The 19,373-nt window shown below is 42.3% G+C and overlaps 1 protein-coding gene across 1 annotated transcript in view; it reads right to left on the bottom strand.

Moving 5' to 3' along the window:
• Positions 1-2,619, bottom strand: part of tmc1 (transmembrane channel-like 1) — a gene marked incomplete at its 3' end in the record, with an annotated part of 31,170 nt that extends 28,551 nt beyond the window's left edge. Inside the window, exons 1-6 of the mRNA XM_083783394.1 lie at positions 2,558-2,619; positions 2,159-2,341; positions 1,766-1,856; positions 1,223-1,304; positions 1,031-1,137; positions 538-636 (exon numbers count right to left, since the gene is read on the bottom strand). Coding sequence (XP_083639520.1) covers positions 538-636; positions 1,031-1,137; positions 1,223-1,304; positions 1,766-1,856; positions 2,159-2,341; positions 2,558-2,598 — 603 coding nt within the window. The 5' untranslated portion in view covers positions 2,599-2,619. The remainder of the gene's footprint in view (positions 1-537; positions 637-1,030; positions 1,138-1,222; positions 1,305-1,765; positions 1,857-2,158; positions 2,342-2,557) is intronic.
• Positions 2,620-19,373: the final 16,754 nt, after the last annotated feature.

Raw genomic sequence — 19,373 nt, 5'->3', positions numbered from 1 at the left:
TACAACTTTAGTTGAGGTGAATCCTGCTTTCATCCTGAGTTGAAACAGTGTCAACAATGACAGATGAATATGAAAGAACTGCAATCAGTAGTAGAAAACTACCCCACAAAGATCATTTGTCAGCTTGTGTACGTTCCATTTCCAATTTTGTCTGCTCATATTTTTGTTTCATCACTTCCAATTCACTTGTTTAGCCTGCACCCTGTATGAATTATGAAATTGGTATCCGACCTGAAATTGTATTGTCTAGACAGGGAGACCCCTGTTATTGAACAAACACTCTATAGCAATGATGCATTATGGGAACATAAGTAGTCTACCATTCATTGTCAATGGAAGCCAGCGACATGACGATGCAAAGACGCAATGATGCATATACTGTAGCTGCCCCTCACTGGTGATCTTTGCGTCTTTGCATCTGCCCGCCCGTGTGAACGCACCATAACCAAAGCAACGTCTTAAAATGGCGTACAAATGCAATGCATGTGTAACATAAGGAAGCAGAACCTAGGTTGGAAGGTAGAGTTCTGTACTGACCCCAAAGTCCCATAAGACAGCAAAATCCATGGCACTGGTCTCCTCAGCCCTGGGGACAGTCTTCCTGGGCATGCTGCCGTATTGCTTACCCATCAGTGCCTGGTGGAAGTCAAGGTATAGTCAAAGTATACCCCTGGTCCAATATTACTCAACTATGTTGTCTACTGTTACTATACTTGAGTATTAAATGACAAAGTCAAATTCTCAATGCAACACAAATAAAACAATTGTGAAAATAGCTATTCTGAGACGCGTTGTGAGCTTGTGGATCAGCTATTTTCACAATGATCGAGATAGAGCTTAAGTGGTTCATTCATAGACACGTAGTGGAGTCAAAAGTGTAATATTTGTCTTTGAAATGTAAAAGTTGTATAACAAAATCTGTCCACCACTGAGGGGCCACAGTCATAAAATGGTTTCCTAGAACATGATATAATACAACCTCACGGTTCCATAAAGAATGTCTCTGATGGACAGATGTATGGCCTCGTACCTCTGGCACCATGACAAGGCCAAAGGTCAGGCCAAACAAGATCATGTTGATGCCATACATCCACCTCAGAAAGATGAAGTAGGAGGCAACAGACGATCCAAAATGACCTGGAATTAAGACAGAGAGAGAACTGAGACTCGTAACGTCCTTAAACTTGAAACAAAGAGACATGTATCTGGGTAATAATCCTACTTTCAATCTCTTTGATTTTCATCTCCCAGGGAATGCAGGCCGTTTTGAAGTTTCCAAAGTCCCGTTGAAACTTCATCCATTTCTAAAAAGGAAAAACAAATTGTGGTATTATTGTAATATAATTATATTGCAGTTTGGACAGACAAGACAGATCACATACAAGTCAGACAGACATACAAGTCAGACAGACAGATACACCGATAGTAGATGCACTTGCCCTAGCCCCTTAGATAAGCACTTTATGTAGAATTGGATAGCATTTTATACAGACTTATAGCATGTTATGTAGACGGCACTAGAATTGCATTTTATGTATTCATATCACTTTATAGTATGTATAGTATAGTATGTATAGTTTATATGTATAGGTGCATATTCCACGGTTACGTTCTTAGCTTACGCATGTTCATGATAACTACTTTTTATGTATGTGATGTATTGCCATGCTTTTGTTCTTGCTTAATGTAAATCGCTCTGGATTAAGAGCGTCTGCTAAATGCCTAAATTGTAAATTGTAGATAGACACTAGACAGACAGGCGTACCTTGGTCATCATGACCTTGTATGCGTACAGCTTCCTGCCTTTCCCTTTCCCCAAAGCCCCCTCATATTTCTCCATAAACTCCTGGGACTCTCTGCAAAAAACACACACATCATTCCATTCAAAGAGCATTACAGGGTCTCAGGTCACATTTAATCTACTAAAAATGAATGTGAACTGGCATGTTAGGAGTTTAGAGCAGTGGTACATGGAGGAGCCATCGATGGGACAGTTTTGTTCTACATCATCTACTTTTGATGCTTTTGTGTAATGCTGTAGTTTGATCAAGTAGGGCCTTAATTCTAACAAAACGTTGGAATGTGGAGATAGGAGGTTTCTGCCCAACACTGCCGACAACAACGATAAGCAGATTGTTAATGGTGATCCATGTTGTACCGTAAGGTGGTGAGTTTCTTCTTCATGGGCCAGGGCTTTCCTCTCAGAGTCTGGATGAGTCTCTTCTTCTCCTCCACCGCCTCCTTCAGCTTCTCAAGCTCCTCTGGAGACAGACTCTCTGGTCTCACCTCCTCTTTGTCATCTTCTTCTTCGCCCTCATCATCGCTGGATGCTGCCTCGGAGCTGAGAGCAAGGCAGTTTGATTTAAATACTGCATGTATTTCACTCGACTCATACCAGGAACGTTTGGAATAGCTGACCTGTTTTCCATATTCTTTCAACTAATATTCTTCCGTTCCTTTAAACTACAAATGATGGGAGCTTTTCCGAAAAATTATTTCACTCATTTTGTTTTTCCCAGTTGCTTCTTTTTTTTTTAATCACCGTGTCAAGTTTTACCTTGTCTCAACTACTTTCTTGTGCTTTTTCTTCTTCTTCATTTCGCTCGTTTTCTTATCCTCCTCTTGTTTGCTGCCGTCCTCTTTCTTCGTGTCTGCGAGTTTGTCGTTTTTCTTCCTTCCCGTGGCCACATCTCCTTCCTCTTCCTCTCCTTCCTCCCCGGGCTCTGTTTTTCTCCTTTGTTCATTTTTGAGGTTCTTGTTGCCTTTGTCCTTCCTGCCGCTGCTCTCTCTGACCGCTCCCTGCTCCTCCTCCTCCACCTCCTCCTCCTCCTGTTCTCCTGTTCTCTCCCTTTCACTTTGATCCACTCCCCTCTTCCTCTCCCTCCTCTTCTTCCCGTGCCTTTCCATCTTCTCCGCTCTCGCTGCCTCACACATGTCTCCCCCTCTGCCTGCCCTGGAAGTCCCCTTTCTCCTTTCGTCTCCTTTGCCCTTTGCCTCTCTCCGTTTGCTCTGTTCTCTCCTCCTCTCATGGTGAGAGGAAGCTTCATCATCTTCTTCACCACCTGTGGACATAACAGGAATTAGATCCTGACCGATCCAGTTTTTCATGTGTTTATGAGGTGACAGTACTTCATTAGACCCCTTGGTGTGGTTGTTATGTGCAATGAATCATGTCTTCCCTTTGTATTTAGGGTTTCTTCCAGGAGGCCTTGACAGTCAAATGTGCCAATGAAAAAAACAGTGATATAGTGACATCACAATATCAATATGTTTTTCATAACTGCTGTAGGCCTACTGCCAACTGAATTGCCTGGACCCTGTGGGATAAGATCAATCTATCTGTCATATGACCCACATGCACTCACAGATGTTTTTGGATTTTTAATAAACTGGGACTATACATAAATAAAACTGCAAATAATGTATTCTGTGAGTGCGGATTATTTCTTAATCCATTTAGACCCGAGGTAGATTCCAAAAATGCCTTCTGTTTTCTGAAAAACGTATGTTCCTATATCTAGCTAAAAATTACAAAAGCTTTCCTGGATTGAATGGGTATTTGTATTTATCTATCTATCTATCTATCTATCTATCTATCTATCTATCTATCTATCTATCTATCTATCTATCTATCTATCTATCTATCTATCTATCTATCTATCTATCTATCGGTCATTCATTAAAATGTTCTCTTCTATTGGGAGGCATACTTTGGTTAGACATAGCATTGGTTAGACATGGGTTACGGTTAGGTTTAGGTGTGCTGCCTCGTGGGAGTCTTTTTCTTTTCTTTTCTTTTCTTTTTTCTGACTAGCCCTTACCCGTTGTGAGATATTTGTAGGGGGTACTACGCCCGGTGTGTTTTTAATTCACTAATAAATTCATTATTAATAATTAATGTGTCAAATCGAAAAAAGGGCTTTGTTAAGACCTCCATATTCATATGGTCAATGCCTGTGTGACAAGTGGGAGTGATTGGTGCAAGCAATGAGGAGATAAGGCGGTGTTTCTGACTGACAGACAGACAGACAGACAGACAGACAGACAGACAGACAGACAGACAGACAGATATTGTTGATGATGATGTGCGCTAGCCCCTCCAATGCATGGCTTTTGATGATTTCGTCATATGGCAGCCAAGTCTATGGGATTTTTTTTAATGTTTGTTTAGAGCATTTAGGACGTGCATCATTTGCCAGAAAAGTCTATGACTTTAATGTTTGTTTAGGGTACTAACAGATGATGTAAGACGATGTGGCCGACATAAATACAATGGGCAACATTCACTTTACATGAGTGTGATTTTTTTTTTTTACAAAAACATAATCCAAACCCCCTCTCTGTGACGTGGGGGCATGTCATGAATCTGGTGGTAATTGGTGACACAGGACGTGATGGGGACACAGGACGTGATGGGGACACAGGTCGTGATGGGGACACAGGTCGTGATGGGGACACAGGTCGTGATGGGGACACAGGTCGTGATGGGGGCACACAGGTCGTGATGGGGGGGGACAGGTCATGATGGGGACACAGGTCATTCAATTTAAGGTCTTGATAAAGAGCGAAGTCAAAGCTGAAAAATAGGAACTCAAGAAGTTATGAACTGTAACAGGCAATATACTTTTGACCAAGGCACTGGCAGCTCTCCCCTGGTGTTGTCTACTAGCTATTGAAGTCTAAACAAACTCAATTTTCCAGCCTCCATTATATAGCAGGTAGACCATACCAAAACACAATCAGTAATGGTAATCCAATTAACTCAAGATCATGGCTAACCACAGCCCATGACGTATCTTACACAATGTTTTACAGAACAAATTCCAAATACATATTTCAGGCACATTTCAGGCTTACAAGATTATTCAATTTACCAATCTAACACAGGAACCTCCCCCCCCCCCCCCCCCCCTCTCCACAGTACTGCCACCTTCCCAATGTTTAACAGAAACATCTCTAAAAGATTAATTAAATGGTTGGCATGGTACACTGCACAACGTACGCGTTTCGGCCCTCAAGCCTTCATCAGTGTTACATCTTCCCATTAAATGATAATGATCAATGCTTTATTATCAAGTGCTGAACAAAGCACCATTTAATCCCCATGGTCAGGTGTCACAGCACCAACAGCAAAGACAGTAAAGGCCAAACCGCACCAATGCAACTATAGTTGCAACTCCTTGCAACAAAACAGTTGCGCCTTACAACCGCACCAATGCAACAAGTTGCATGTTACATGGCGAATCATTGGTGTTACGGCTCGCTGCTCACCTTCACATCCAAGCACCACTCGGCCTCTCCCCCCTCATTGACTACTACATGGCTCAACTCAGCACACCTGCTCTCTTTCGCCAATCTCTGCACCTTCCGTCCTACAATCAACTACTGCCTCTACAAAAGCTCCAGTCTTCTGTTATTTTCCTGTGGTGGTTATTGACTGATCCTGCCTCTCTCCTCTCCTCCAGTATTCCGGATTCCAAATCATAAATTGAGCCTACAACGGAGCCACCAACCCACAACAACCACTTCTTTCCCAAGATACTTTTGTGAATAAATATACCCTCTGGCTTGCATCTAGCTCTTTTGCTGTTGCGCTTGGGTCACACTTACCAGTCATAACAATTGGTGTGGTTTGGGTTTAAGATTGATTGATTGATTAATTGATTACTTTATTGAAAATACATTCAAAAGGATACATTTACAGATTGTTGTCTCCACCAGGCCGAAGTCATGGGGAGAGAGTATGTTTTGCGTCCATGTGTCCGTCCGTCCTTCCGTCTGTGAACAGCTAATCTCTGGCACCGTTAACCCGGTTGATGCCACATTTTGCACACACACTCCCTGGATGCCAACGATGAACCTCTGCCCCAAAATTTCCAGAACGGCCTGTTATAGCGCCACCTGGAGGCCGCTTTGTGCAAAACAAGTTTTTGGACAGTACACCTACAGATTTTGCCCAAACATCACGAAAATTGGTACAGTTTCTCTAGAGCCATTCAACGAAACGGGTCTTTCAGATTTCTCAGACTCCAACCTTATTGGCTAAGATTGGCTTCCAAAGTTCGCAGGAGTGCTCAGTTTCAAACAAAACGTTTCCACTAGGCTGAGGAAGAAATGACACATGAACATTTTCCACTCGGCCTCATGGTGGCGCTATAACTGGCCGAAAAGTGTTTTTACCTCTAACTGCACGGATCTGTGGAGAACTTTGTATGCACACTCCCTAGAGGCCAAGGAAAAACCTTTGCCTGGAATTCTTCACATCTGCTCTTTATAGCGCCACCAGGAGGCCGACATATATAAAACACATTTTCTAATATTACTCCTTCAGATTTTATCAAAATGTCACGCAAATCGGTACACATGCTCTCCATAGTCATGTGATCAAGATGTTTGATTTCTCATAATCCACCCTCATTGGCTACAATTGGCTTCTAAACTTTTCAGGAGTAGCCCGCTTTGTACCCGTTTTGTACAAATCGCCACAACTACTCAACGCAGCGTCCGATTGTGGTGAAACTGTGCATGCATATTCCCACTAGGCTTTGGAAGAAATGCCACTTGGCATTTTTCAAATCAGCCTAATGGTGGAGCTACAACAGGCCAAGCCGCGTCTCACACACACACACACACACACACACACACACACACACACACACACACACATATTATTACATATTATATTGCTCCTAAACATTTTGCCAAACATCACACTATCCTCCTGGTGGAGACCTGTGCACAGAAGGGCACTTTTTCTAGTTTCCGTTGTGGTCCTCTTGGGGAAAGGGGATGGCCGGGGAGCAACAATACAAAACAGCCCTGTCCTCAAGCTTGATAGGCCTATGCCACGGGCTGCCCCATTATTATTATCGTTGACGATGACATGATTTTGTTAACGTCACAGGCTAAATATAGTTCTTTGATGACACAAATACAATGAGTATGTTAGATTTTTGTTGACGGGATGGGACAGAATTGTTATTGGGTGGTCTATCCGACATTCAAAAGATCAAAACCCTATAAAGCATGAAGAGCTCCAAATATTATAGAGATAGAGACCCTGTGTTTCAGTGTGTGAAGGATACAGGATAGGTGCAAAATGCCCCAGATGTCCCTATAGTGCCCTCCTATCCTATTACCGTTGTGAAAAGAGCTGCCTTCGGGCATGTTATTACGTTTCAGCTTGAGAATAAAAGCGAATCATCTGATTGAGGAGACACGTACGCATCTTCCACCTGATGATCATGGCGGCATGCAGTGCCAACATCAACTAAATGGTTCGGTGATCAGAAAAGAGGAAATATATTATGGACATGCTTTATCCAACTGAAAAGAAAACATTTTATGCACGTCACGGGAGAGGGCGATGGGATACCTGAAGGCTTTTATGCTGCTATTTCTTCAGTAACGGTATAGTTACCCCAGTAGGGTTTTAAGGAGTTAAGTGTGTGAGATCCTACTCACCTGTGTCATCTAGTCCAACGTCAACTGAGTTAGAAGAAGAGAAACAGAATCAAAACAGAACAATACATTAGAACATAGACGGGCAACTGGCGGCCCGGGGGCCACATATGCGGCCCCCACCTTCACTTAATGCGGCCTGCAGGTTGATGTCAGAATACTGATATAATATTGGTTTCAGCCGTTACAATTCGACAACATGCAAACATGACACGCTTTAATTACTTCAGTCTAAATTAGTAGCTCAATGCTCAACACAAGTATAATTAAAGGCATTTGAAATTACATCAAAATGTTAATTTTTCTAAAATAATTAAAGAATAGCAAATAGTGATTCAAGATTTCAATTTGAATATAGCAAAAATAGCAGATCTACAAGCTAGCAAGTTTGAGCTTGTAGATCTGCTATTTTTGCTATATTCGACAGCAATGTGGCCCTCTGGAGTGAGTGTGGAAATATAGTGGCCCTCTCCATCGTCAAAGTTTCCCACCCCTGCATTAGAACAATGCAAACTATTGCAGGTTAATCTGTAGACTGAAGCAACGATTCTCATCTGCATTTTTAGGATCACAGACAAATCTGCCAGTGCGGAAAATAAATATTAGCCCTTGTCAGATTTGGTCTGGCACCGCTCAGTTGTGAGGGAGCATTTTTATTTGCCCTTTAATTAGGGATTCTTTGCGATTTTTTTTGCAAAATAAATGCTTACCACTAGCTTTTGCTTTGCATGAAAAACACTCATTTCATTAGCCTTCATCACAAATGTGATGAGGTCATACAATTTGGAAAAGTCACTTACTTCTCTCTACACACGCATGCAGCCACACACACACACACACACACACACACACACACACACACACACAGCATCAACACTGAGCCCTTTCACTACAGCTTAGTCTGCAGTACCTGTCCGTCCCTCATTGTCTACACATTGGCTCCATTGTCCTCCATGGATATCCACATCCACCGGACAAAGGCTGACGATGACAGACTGAACAGATATTTACGGGCGGGCGGCCCTTTGATGTCTGTCTGTGGTGAAACCGGAGTGGCCGGCACGTACAGGTCATTGCGGTTGGTGGCCGGCCGAGCGCAGCGGAGGGGCACACTGCGAGACACTGAGTGGCACTAATGAGGGGACACAGGGTGGCATGGACGGGGACACAGCCAGTGGCCAGGGGGTTAGCAGCACCTCCAGCTGCATGCGTGATAGAGGCCACAAACACAGTATGTGTTTGTGGCAGAGGAGGTGGGGTGCCTGCATATTGTGTGTGTGTGTGTGTGTGTGTGTGTGTGTGTGTGTGTGTGTGTGTGTGTGTGTGTGTGTGTGTGTGTGTGTGTGTGTGTGTGTGCGCGCGCGGTGTGCGTGTGTGTGTGTGGGCAGACAGGGTAGGGGTCGAAGGTTTTGAGGTGATGTTCTTCCCCTTTTTTGCACTATAGGTATGTTGGTGTGTGTGTGGTACTTAAATGTTGTACGGGTCACTGTGTGCCTTTGTTGTCTTGTATATTGTGTATTGTATCTGTATGCTACAGGGCGTGTCCCTGGGGTCCAAGACAAATGTGTCCTCCGGGAGACAAGATAAAGAAACCTTGAACCGTGTGTGTGCGAGTGTGAGTGCACGCGCGCGCGTGCGTGCGTGCGTGCGTGCGTGCGCGTGTGCGTGCATGCGTGCGTGCATCTTCTATTGAGACATTTGGAATTTAGATTGTGTCAAAGATAATTTCTCACCTAGACACAGGATCTGACACGAATTCTGACCCGGTGGTCAAGATTCAATTTATCCCCTGAGCAAGCAGGCAGGCTCTACTAGATCAATGGTAAATAAAAATAAAAAGATGACGGACTTGCGCATGAACCCGGGTTCAAAACCGGGGTAAAAGAGGCAAGTTAGTTTAGTGAAGCTTTAAGTACTTGAAAAAAGCAATTATTGCGAACGCACTGAGCACTAACTATGAGACCCTGCAGATCATGTCTGTGTCTGTCTGTGTGTCTGTCTGTCCCGCTGTGACACCACCCGCCCGCCACCAGAGGGCGCAGCTGTAGCACACACACACACACACACACACACACACACACACAAACAACCACACACACACACACACACAGTAGAAAACTTTTAAAAAGTCCTAACTAAAAAGAAAAAAAAAATACGTAATTTATTCTAATTGTTGTTATTGCAATTTACGAGCTGCGTTCGCTTCCCGCGTTTGCGCGTCTTACTTGTTCTACTACTTTAACTCGAGTGAACTCAACTTTCACTTGTATCGTAGTACAACAAATTACGTATCAAAAAGTAAAGGATAGTTGGGCATTGGATATATGGTGCAAACCAAAGCTCTATATTGTGAGATAAAGAATCTATCTATGATCCAGAAAATGATATACTGTATAAACCTGTCAAAAAAGAAACAATCCGTACGTGCTCAAATCAGGGCTGGCGTGCTTGGTCTTCATATTGTGATGTGTGATCTCAACTAATTTTGTATTAGTCACTTCTCTACACACACACGCACTGTATTGTAATGCAATATTCTACAACTCTACCAAGCAGAGACGTTTTTAAGGTAGATTCAAAATGTGAATGTGTGTGGTTGGATGACTCAGAGAAACATATATCATAATGCATGTTTATCTATGTGGGTATGTATAAGGCATGTATGCATAACACGAACAGGACGGATTGTTAATGTTAGTCTTTTTCTTTTTGTGTAAAGTGTCATATAATCGATGCATTCATCCTATACTCCCATTATTGCCTTTGGAAGCACAAAGGTTCAAGTGAAGAACAGAGCGAAGCCCGGTTTACACTTAAGTATCATGGTGTACCAAAGAAAAAACACCTGATCTACAAGCTCAAAACACCATATGCCGTGAGCTTGTCGAACTGCAATTTTTGATGCGCAACAGGGCTCGCGGACCAAGTAGGCCTACCAATCAGCCATGCGTATATAACACCTAAAGCTGTGATGTCACACAACTAAGGATGGACCTCGTTAACTTTTATTGATATCGATCAGGCTTATCGAGCCGGGTTCTTATCGAGCCCACTATCGAGCATTTTCTATTATTTCGTGGAAACATGGGAGACAATACAGTACATTCTGAAAAGAACCAGTATCTTTTACTATAGGGCCTTAGTTAAAATACAGAACTTTTCTAACAAACGGAAGGAAATTGACCTTTTTACCAATAACATTATATTAAAGAAACTGGTTAATATGTGTACACTCACTTTAAAAGTGTAATTTTGTTTACCCGGACAGCACTGGTTATAGCAGGCATCAATACACTTTTAGACCAACATGTTTGTGCCAGCATGGATGATTACATTTATTTTCTCGATCGCCTCTGCTTGATAACAGGCTTGATAAGCCCAAAGCTTATTGATAACGCGTACTCAATAAGCTTGTTATCGGATACATTCGGGTATCAGTTATCGAGCTCCATGCATCCCCTACACACAACAATATTGAAAGAAGAGAAGGTTTGATGATTGCACAAATATATTACATAATCTCTTACTGTCACTCTCTGAGACGATCAGATTGTTGCGGGACATGTTGCTCTACCTCCTCTGGTCTTGTGGAGTCCTACATCATCAGCAGCAGCACCTCCTCTGCAATCCAGAGGACAATGCTGGGTTTGAGAAGACGCACCTTCTCCCTGTCCGTCCCTCCCAATACACACGAGAGTGTGTGTGTGTGTGTGTGTGTGTGTGTGTGTGTGTGTGTGTGTGTGTGTGTGTGTGTGTGTGCAGACTGGTCCATGATGAGTTTCATCTCGCATGAGAAGTTCACTTTTTCCCAGCTACCCATCAGTCTGAGACGGGGACAATGACGCCATAGAAACTCTAGAGCGGCGCAATTTCACTAGCTATGAATAATTCAGAAGAATTATGAACTGCCATTATGTAGGCTACTATAGCCCTGTGTGTGTGTGTGTGTGTGTGTGTGTGTGTGTGTGTGTGTGTGTGTGTGTGTGTGTGTGTGTGTGTGTGTGTGTGTGTGTGTAAGCCAATCACCACCAAACACTATAATGTTGACAGTCATAGAAAAACACAATGAAGTAGAATAGTAGATCAATTATATCTATAAGTGGAATCACTGTATATCCATCAGTCCGGACAGTACCGTACTTGAGAACAAGACATGAGAGACTTTTCAAACAAACATGTAATGTGTTGGTAAACCACTAGAGGGCGATGTCACTCTAGTTTAGCTTAGTTTAGTTTAGTTCATTCAATTCTGTAGTAACATAAAGTTTAGATTTCAGACGTAATACAAAGGAAGTTAAAGAAAATAACCACATTTCTGACCTAAACGGTATAGGCTGGCTGAAGCCATAGCCTACACATTTACAAAACAAAGAAGAAAAAAAAACTGTCAGAAATGAACAAAACAAGAACAAGACTTATGCGTTTACTGTAATAGCACAAGCTATAGCCTATAATAAATACGTTTAATTAATGTTTTTTTTTCCTATCATCTTGCAGCATGTGCATGTTTGTGTGGTTGTATTGTAGCCTATGTGTGCCTGCATACATGCCTGTGTCAGTGTGTGCAATGCATGCATGTGAGTGCATGAGAGATGGGCAAAATACATTGAAAATGTATTTTGAATACAAAATACAAATACTGGGTCGAAAAATGTATCTAAATACAAAATACAAATACTGGTCTGAGAAATGTATTTGAGATACAAATACGTATTTTGTATTTAGAAAATACATGAAAATACATTTTCATGAACATGTGGATAATGATAAGTAAATTCATAATTGATTGCCAAATATTAAATGAATGACCTGTCAGAATGTCTAATACATTGAAGATTATTAAGAATTATACACTTTATATTTTAAGCAAATAAAACAGGACCCACAAAGGAAAGGTAACTCTGAAGAACAACTGAAGGCCCGCCCTACTCTGCCTCTCATTTGTGGTTCAATTTGAGTGTGTAAGCCAATCAGAAGGCGGAATAGAAGTGACATCACACATTGTGTTGTGTTGTGTGTATGGGTCAGGGGGGCAGTCAGACTGAGTTCTCCTCCCATCCACTTGCATTGAGTTGCTCAAAAGCGCATGAGGCGGATTCACTCCTCCTTCCTGGTAGGAACAGAGTGCATTCTGGGACGGATTGCAATGGTGAGTGGCCCCAAACACATGAACGCGCTGCTGTTGAACGCGCACGAGCGTCGTCCGTCGTGAACGTGTACAATGATAGTCAACCATAGACTGTAAAAAATATGGACAAAGCGTTCCCCGGGTCTAACATGAACGTAAAATGAAGCCTGAAATCCCTTGCATTCTTTTTTTTTTTAAGATATTTTTTTGTGGCTTACGCCTTTATTGATTTTTTAAGGGATAGAAAGTAGGCTGACAGGAAACGGGAGAGAGATGGGGGGATGACATGCAGTAAAGGCCGTGTCGGGTCCGGGAGTCGAACCCGCGGCACACCGCGACTGGATCACCAGTCCGGTGCCCAGACCGTTACACTACGGCCTGGGCCAATCCCTTGCATTCTAATGCACTGTAAATCGCCATCTTTCTAGATCCGTTTTGGACCAGCTGGCCATTGGCTGGCTCCGTTTGGGTCCAGCTGGCCATTGGCTGCCCAGACAACGAGGCGGGACTTCCCCCCTTCTTCTCCGTTGGTTTTTATTTTGACTCGAGTGGGAGGGGAATCCCGATCATAGACGGTAACGGTAGCCACGCCCCTCAGAACATACGCGACTTTATGGTCATTATTTTAATTAATGGGACCATAATTTTCCAAAAAGAATATTATGACATTAGAAATGAGACTTTAAACTAGTGACTGGAAGAAGAAAGTATTCATGACCATGTTTATTAAGGTAATACAGTCTAGGTGAAGTTGGGCCAAAATACATGGGCCTCTATGGAGCTATGGGGCTTTTTGGGTCCAGTCCAGCGCCACAACAGGCCATTATATGAACTACCGATTTCAAATGAGGCTTCACGAAATATCTGGCTGACTGCCCCCCTGTAGTCAACGGACAGCGCGTTCATGTGTTTGGGGCCAGGCTGCAATACCTTCATTCGGCCACTATGTCCATTTCGCCTCAAGATTTCCTCTGGGTGCCTTCTCTATAAATATATATACTCTAAGAGTCAGACAGATATTTTGTGAAGCCACTAAGGAAATCGGGACTTACTGAAAGTTCATATAATGGCCTGTTGTGGCGCTGTCATTGGGCCCAACTTCGTCCTAGACTGTATTACCTTAATAAACATGGTCATGAATACTTTCTGCTTCCAGTCACTAGTTTAAAGTCTCATTATAATATAATATTCTTTTTGGAAAATTATGGTCCCATTTATTAAAAACATTACCATAAAGTCGTGTATGTTCTGAGGGGCGTGGCTACCGTTACAGTCTATGAACGGGAGCCCCCCCCCCCCTTCAGTCAAAATAAAAACCAACGAAGAGTAAGGGGGGGAAGTCCCGCCTCGTTGTCTGGGCCAGCCAATGGCCAGCTGGGCCAAAACGGATCTAGAAATATGGCGACTTACAGTGCAAGGAATTACAGGCTTCATTTTACGTCCATGTTAGACCCGGGGAATGCTTATTTTTTACAGCCTATGGTATGGGTGCTTGTGTTTTGCCCATGTACTGTCCCTACAGTTTTAACCTGAGGTAGTGTAAATGTGTCCATTTGAGAATAAAATTACATTAAAACAAAAAAAGTATTTTATGTATTTGAAATACAGAAAATACTCAATCTGAAAGTATTTAGATACAAAATCTCATTTCTTCCATCCCAGCGAAATACAAATTAAAAAATACAAAAAAGTATTTCAAATACGTATTTCAAATACATGTATTTAAAATACTGCCCATCTATCTCTAATGCGACAATGCGTGCATGCATGTGCGTAAAGAAAATATTGTGCGTGCAATAACATTGTGCATAAAGCAGTAGATCAGGTTTCTCACGCTAAAGTTAGCTGCATGTTGCAAGCTTCAGGAAAAGCCCAAAGGTGAGTGAGGCACACACACACACACACACACACACACACACACACACACACACACACACACACACACACACACACACACACACACACACACACCAGAGATGCTGTTTTCAGTGTGTGACAGCTGACAAGTACACATTTGCAAATCTACAACCCTAACCCCTAGACATAACCTCTAAATGCCTAACCCTAGCCCCAACCTGAATCTTCTCCTAAACTAAACCACTCCCCAAATCATTTTGAACTAGGAAAGGATCAGGACAATGATTCTTCACAATGTCCTCACCTGAATCTCTCTCTCTCTAAAAAAAAGGATGTTCTTGTCTATGTAGCCTACTGCTGTATGTACACATGCCCTACTCCACTGTATGTACAAAACATGTGTACAATTGTACATTGTGCTTCGGTGTGCATATTGTAGTCCACTGTGCGTGTGACACACACACACACACACACACACACACACACACACACACACACACACACACACACACACACACACACACACACACACAATTTGCCAATTTCAGGAGAGACCACACACACATGTACACACACACACACACACACACACACTACAGTTGCCAATTTAAGGAGAGACTCTTGTTCCTGAAATGATCGATTATTTATATGGGGAAATCCCATCAACTAACATGAATCTCAATGGGTGACAAGCACAGCTTTGTTGGTCTGGCATGGAGTGGGTGATCGAGGCTTAGCGAAGGGTCCATTAAATGGTAAATGGTGCATTTATATAGCGCCTTTATCCAAGGCGCTTTACAGAGATTGTGCATTACATTCACCCATTCACACACCCATTCATACACCGATGGCAGCGGAAACCATGCAAGGCACCAACTAGCACATCGGGAGCAATTAGGGGTTCAGTGTCTTGCTCAAGTACACTTCGACAGTAACTCTGGGGGAGCCCGGGTTCGAACTGGCAACCTTACGGTTGCCATCCAGGCCCTATTGAAATAGAAAACAAATAGTCAAAAAGGGGAAAAAAAGAACAAACATGGTGCATAGCATGTGTCAGGCATTGTATATCGTCGCTGTCGGGCAGAAACCTCTTTTCTCCATTTTCTAACTTAACCCATTCTGACCTGAGATCAGATTCATACGAGGTTTCCCACTGGACACACACTGGTCTGATTAACCCATTCTGACCTGAGATCAGATTCTGAAAATGTCAGTCGTTCTTCAATTTACAATTACAATTTAGGCATTTAGCAGACGCTCTTAATCCAGAGCGACTTACATTTAAGCAAGAACAAAAGCATGGGAATACATCACATAAAAGCATTTATCATGAGACATGCGTAAGCTAAGAAGGTAACAGTGGAATATCTATATGATGAAACTATACATACACTATACATAATATACATAATAAACTATACATATTCACTACTATGCTATACATATGTACTATGGCGTGCTATGACTATATACAATACAATTATAGTTCTTCGATTTAATTTTTTTTAGCAGACCTACAGTGGCGCGCTATGAGCTTGTAGATCTGCTATGTTTCAATAGCTAAAGCATAACATGATGCTAACACCAAAATGGGTTCCCGTTCAGAATGGGTTCATACTATACAGCGTCACGCAAACACATCGGATCTACACGCGCCACGTTTCAAGCTTGTAGAGCTGCTACTTTTGCCACATTCGAATTTGAATACTGAAAAGTAACGAGAACAGTTAAGAGACGATGTCCATGTGCATGTTTGTGCCTCTCAGCATGCAGGCAACAAGCAGCTGTGACAAACAGTGATTCATCCTGAACCGCACGATAGGATAAACGTTCCCCGATAAACGTCTCTCCATGCATGAGTCACACAGCAATCTGACACACAGGATACACCGTTGCTGACTGTCGGGCAGAAAGCTCTTATTTGTCTCCATTATTCTAACGTTTTAGTGTTGTTTCATAAATCAACGCCGCAGGCCCTACTAATACTACAGCGTCACACAAAAGCATGAACAGTTGCGAGTTGCACATCTGCAAGCTTGAAAAGCGGTGCAAAAGTTGCACATTTTGAGCTTGTAGATCTTGATGATTTTTTATTTTGAATCCTGACAAGTAAACAGTTTTGGAGATGTGAGGTTTCCACCCGACAGAGACAATTATGTATGTCACCAATCTGACCTGCTGATGCACACACAGCCTGAAAACAAATACAGGTTATAACAATAAAGAAAACAAAAGCAGTGTCTCAGGAAACCTGCCTGGTGAACTCTGATTGCTTTGCTGTTGCCTAACTAACAATGTAACGTTGTGTAGAATGAAAATGCACCAAATAGAGGGTAGCTATGCATCATCGAGGCAAGGGGAATGAACACTATTTTGGCCTTGAAAACACCACTGATAGGTAATTTTGTATATTTTGTGGGTGAATGGTCAGTTGACCTTTTGACCTTTTAATCTGGTTGACTTCACGCTGTCTTATGGCGTTTAGTTAGTAAGAATTATTATCACTTCACTCTGTCTCTGTCTCGAGACTGCATGTTTCTGACCTTGCTCTAGTGCTGGGGTATCTTATCAGCCGGGTGCCATGGCAACCAGGCCGCCTCTGTGTTTTTCCAGCCAGTGACTTGATTTAAGAACTACAGGTAATTTCCAAAACTACATATCCCTTTACATTGAGTAAGATGTTCCTCGGTCTTGCCACGTCTATTTCATACCATTCTCCATTTTGTATTGAAACTGTATAAATACTCCGTGCCATTTTGGAACCGCAGGGAGAGACCACCACCAGGGGTCTGGGTGAATATTATTATGCTGTTTGTGAATCCTTGTTCTGTCTCTCTGAATCAATATAAAATATGACTAAAACCTCACATTGAATTGGACGTCTCTCCTTGGGTGGACTCAGGTAACATTTCGGTATTTATAAGGTAATTCTCCTAAAGTAACAGTGTTTATATTGGCTATTTACTTAATGTATCCTGGTTAAAGCTAAAGTTAAGTATATATTGTAATTCGATTACTCCTAAAAGTATTTCCAGAGCTCCGCTGTTCCGGGGCGCTCTCAGCTCTCCGCTCTGCTGTCGAAGCTATTTATAGTAACTAAATTCATACAGTCCTTATAGTCCTTGTCGTTATAATCATATGGTGGAAAAAAACCCATCAACCACCTTAAGACACCCATGATACCCATGATTCTTAGTGTGTACTTTCATTTGAACTGTAGCCTACCCATTGTACAAACTAATAAACTATGAATACAATTTTCAATCAATCAATGCTGCCAATTGTCCTCACATGCATATGATGCTAACGTCCTACATACCTGTACATAATATCTGTTTTCACATATGCTATCTGTATACAGTATTATTTCATCTTTTTAAAATAAATTTAAAATTATTTTACTTGTCTATAAAGCTCTCAATGGTCTCGCACCTTCCTACCTACATGACTGCCTGCCTAAATATGTCCCAAACCGCCCGCTAAGGTCTTCCACTGCTGGCCTGCTCGCTTTGCCTAAAAAATGGTAACTAAAAAATACGGGGAAGCAGCTTTTTGCTTCTACGGGCCGTCCGCATGGAACAAGCTCCCTCTGTACCTTCGTCAGGCAGCCTCTGTAGACATTTTTAAAGCTCAGCTCAAGACCCACTTCTACAACATTGCTTTTAATTGATCTTTTAGTTGTTGTTGTTTTTTTGTTTTTTTTTTGTTATTCATGTCCTCACTGTATTGCATTACTGTCGTTGCCTTGCTTTTCTTTTATTCTCCATTGTTCTGTAAAGCACTTTGAGCTGCATTTCATGTCATGAAAGGTGCTATACAAATAAAGTTTTATTATTATTATTATCTTTCTTTGTTCTATTTAAGCTGTTTTCTATAACTTCTCTTTGATCTCACTCTATAGTGACTGCTTTACTGGGTCAATATTCTACACTTCCACACATCCTTTGATTGATTGATTAATTAGTCAGACAGTCCTGGGGGACTTTTCAATTCATCAATTTTAAAGTTACACAATTCCATTTTAGGCATATGGCAGACACTCTTAATCCAGAGCGATTTACAGTAAGCAAGGTAAACACAAGGTAATACGTCAAATACATATAAATTGTAGCCTGGTTATCAGACTCTGAGCTTCCTGAAGCTTAGTGGAGTGGGCGGGGTCTATGGGCTGGAACCTGGTAAACCAAGAACCTATCATCAATCTCACAGTATGTCCCCAAAAAGTGTTGCAGGCTAAGGTGGAGTCTGATGAGGTGAGTCTTCAGATCACGACGGGAAGATTGGGAGTGCAATGGGGAGTATATAGTACTGTATTTTCAATATATTGGGGTAATAATTATTGCAATGGGGAGTTCATTCCACAGCTTGGGAGCCAAGAAGGGAGCAAAGTCTGGGTCGCGTGGAGCGTTGTCCCGGATCTTTTAGTGAAGGTTCTGCCAGCTTCCCTGTGTTAGTGATCTGAGTGAGCAGGAGGGGGTGGTAGCGTTTGATCAGGAGATATGGGGATGTCATACCTTTGGTTGCTTTGTAGGCCGTACTCTGTGGGGATGACCTTTTTCGCAGAGCCTGGGAGTCGATGGTTGCTGAGGGGGCGCTTGTTTTACATGTTAGAGTTAGGTTTAGGCATAGTTTTACTGAGGTTATATAACACCGCCCTACTAGTAGTAGCCGGCGCTGTAAAACAAGCGTCCCATCAGCACCCATCGAAATAGAGGCTCTGTGTAAAAGGTAGTCCCGTACTCTGTGCGGGCAGTGATGGAGCCGGCAGAGTAGTGCAGCCAATATAGTGTAGAAGTGGGGAGACATGTGGAACTTTTGTCTGGTTGAAGACCAAGCGTGCTGCGGCATTCAGGATCATTTGGAGGCTATTAATCAACATAGCATACAAATTGATTAACACAATAATACAGGTCATCAACAAATACAG

This window comes from Protomyctophum parallelum (assembly GCF_964188405.1).
Source record: "Protomyctophum parallelum genome assembly, chromosome: 15".
NCBI lineage: Eukaryota > Metazoa > Chordata > Actinopteri > Myctophiformes > Myctophidae > Protomyctophum > Protomyctophum parallelum.
This window is presented reverse-complemented; position numbering and strand designations above follow the sequence as displayed.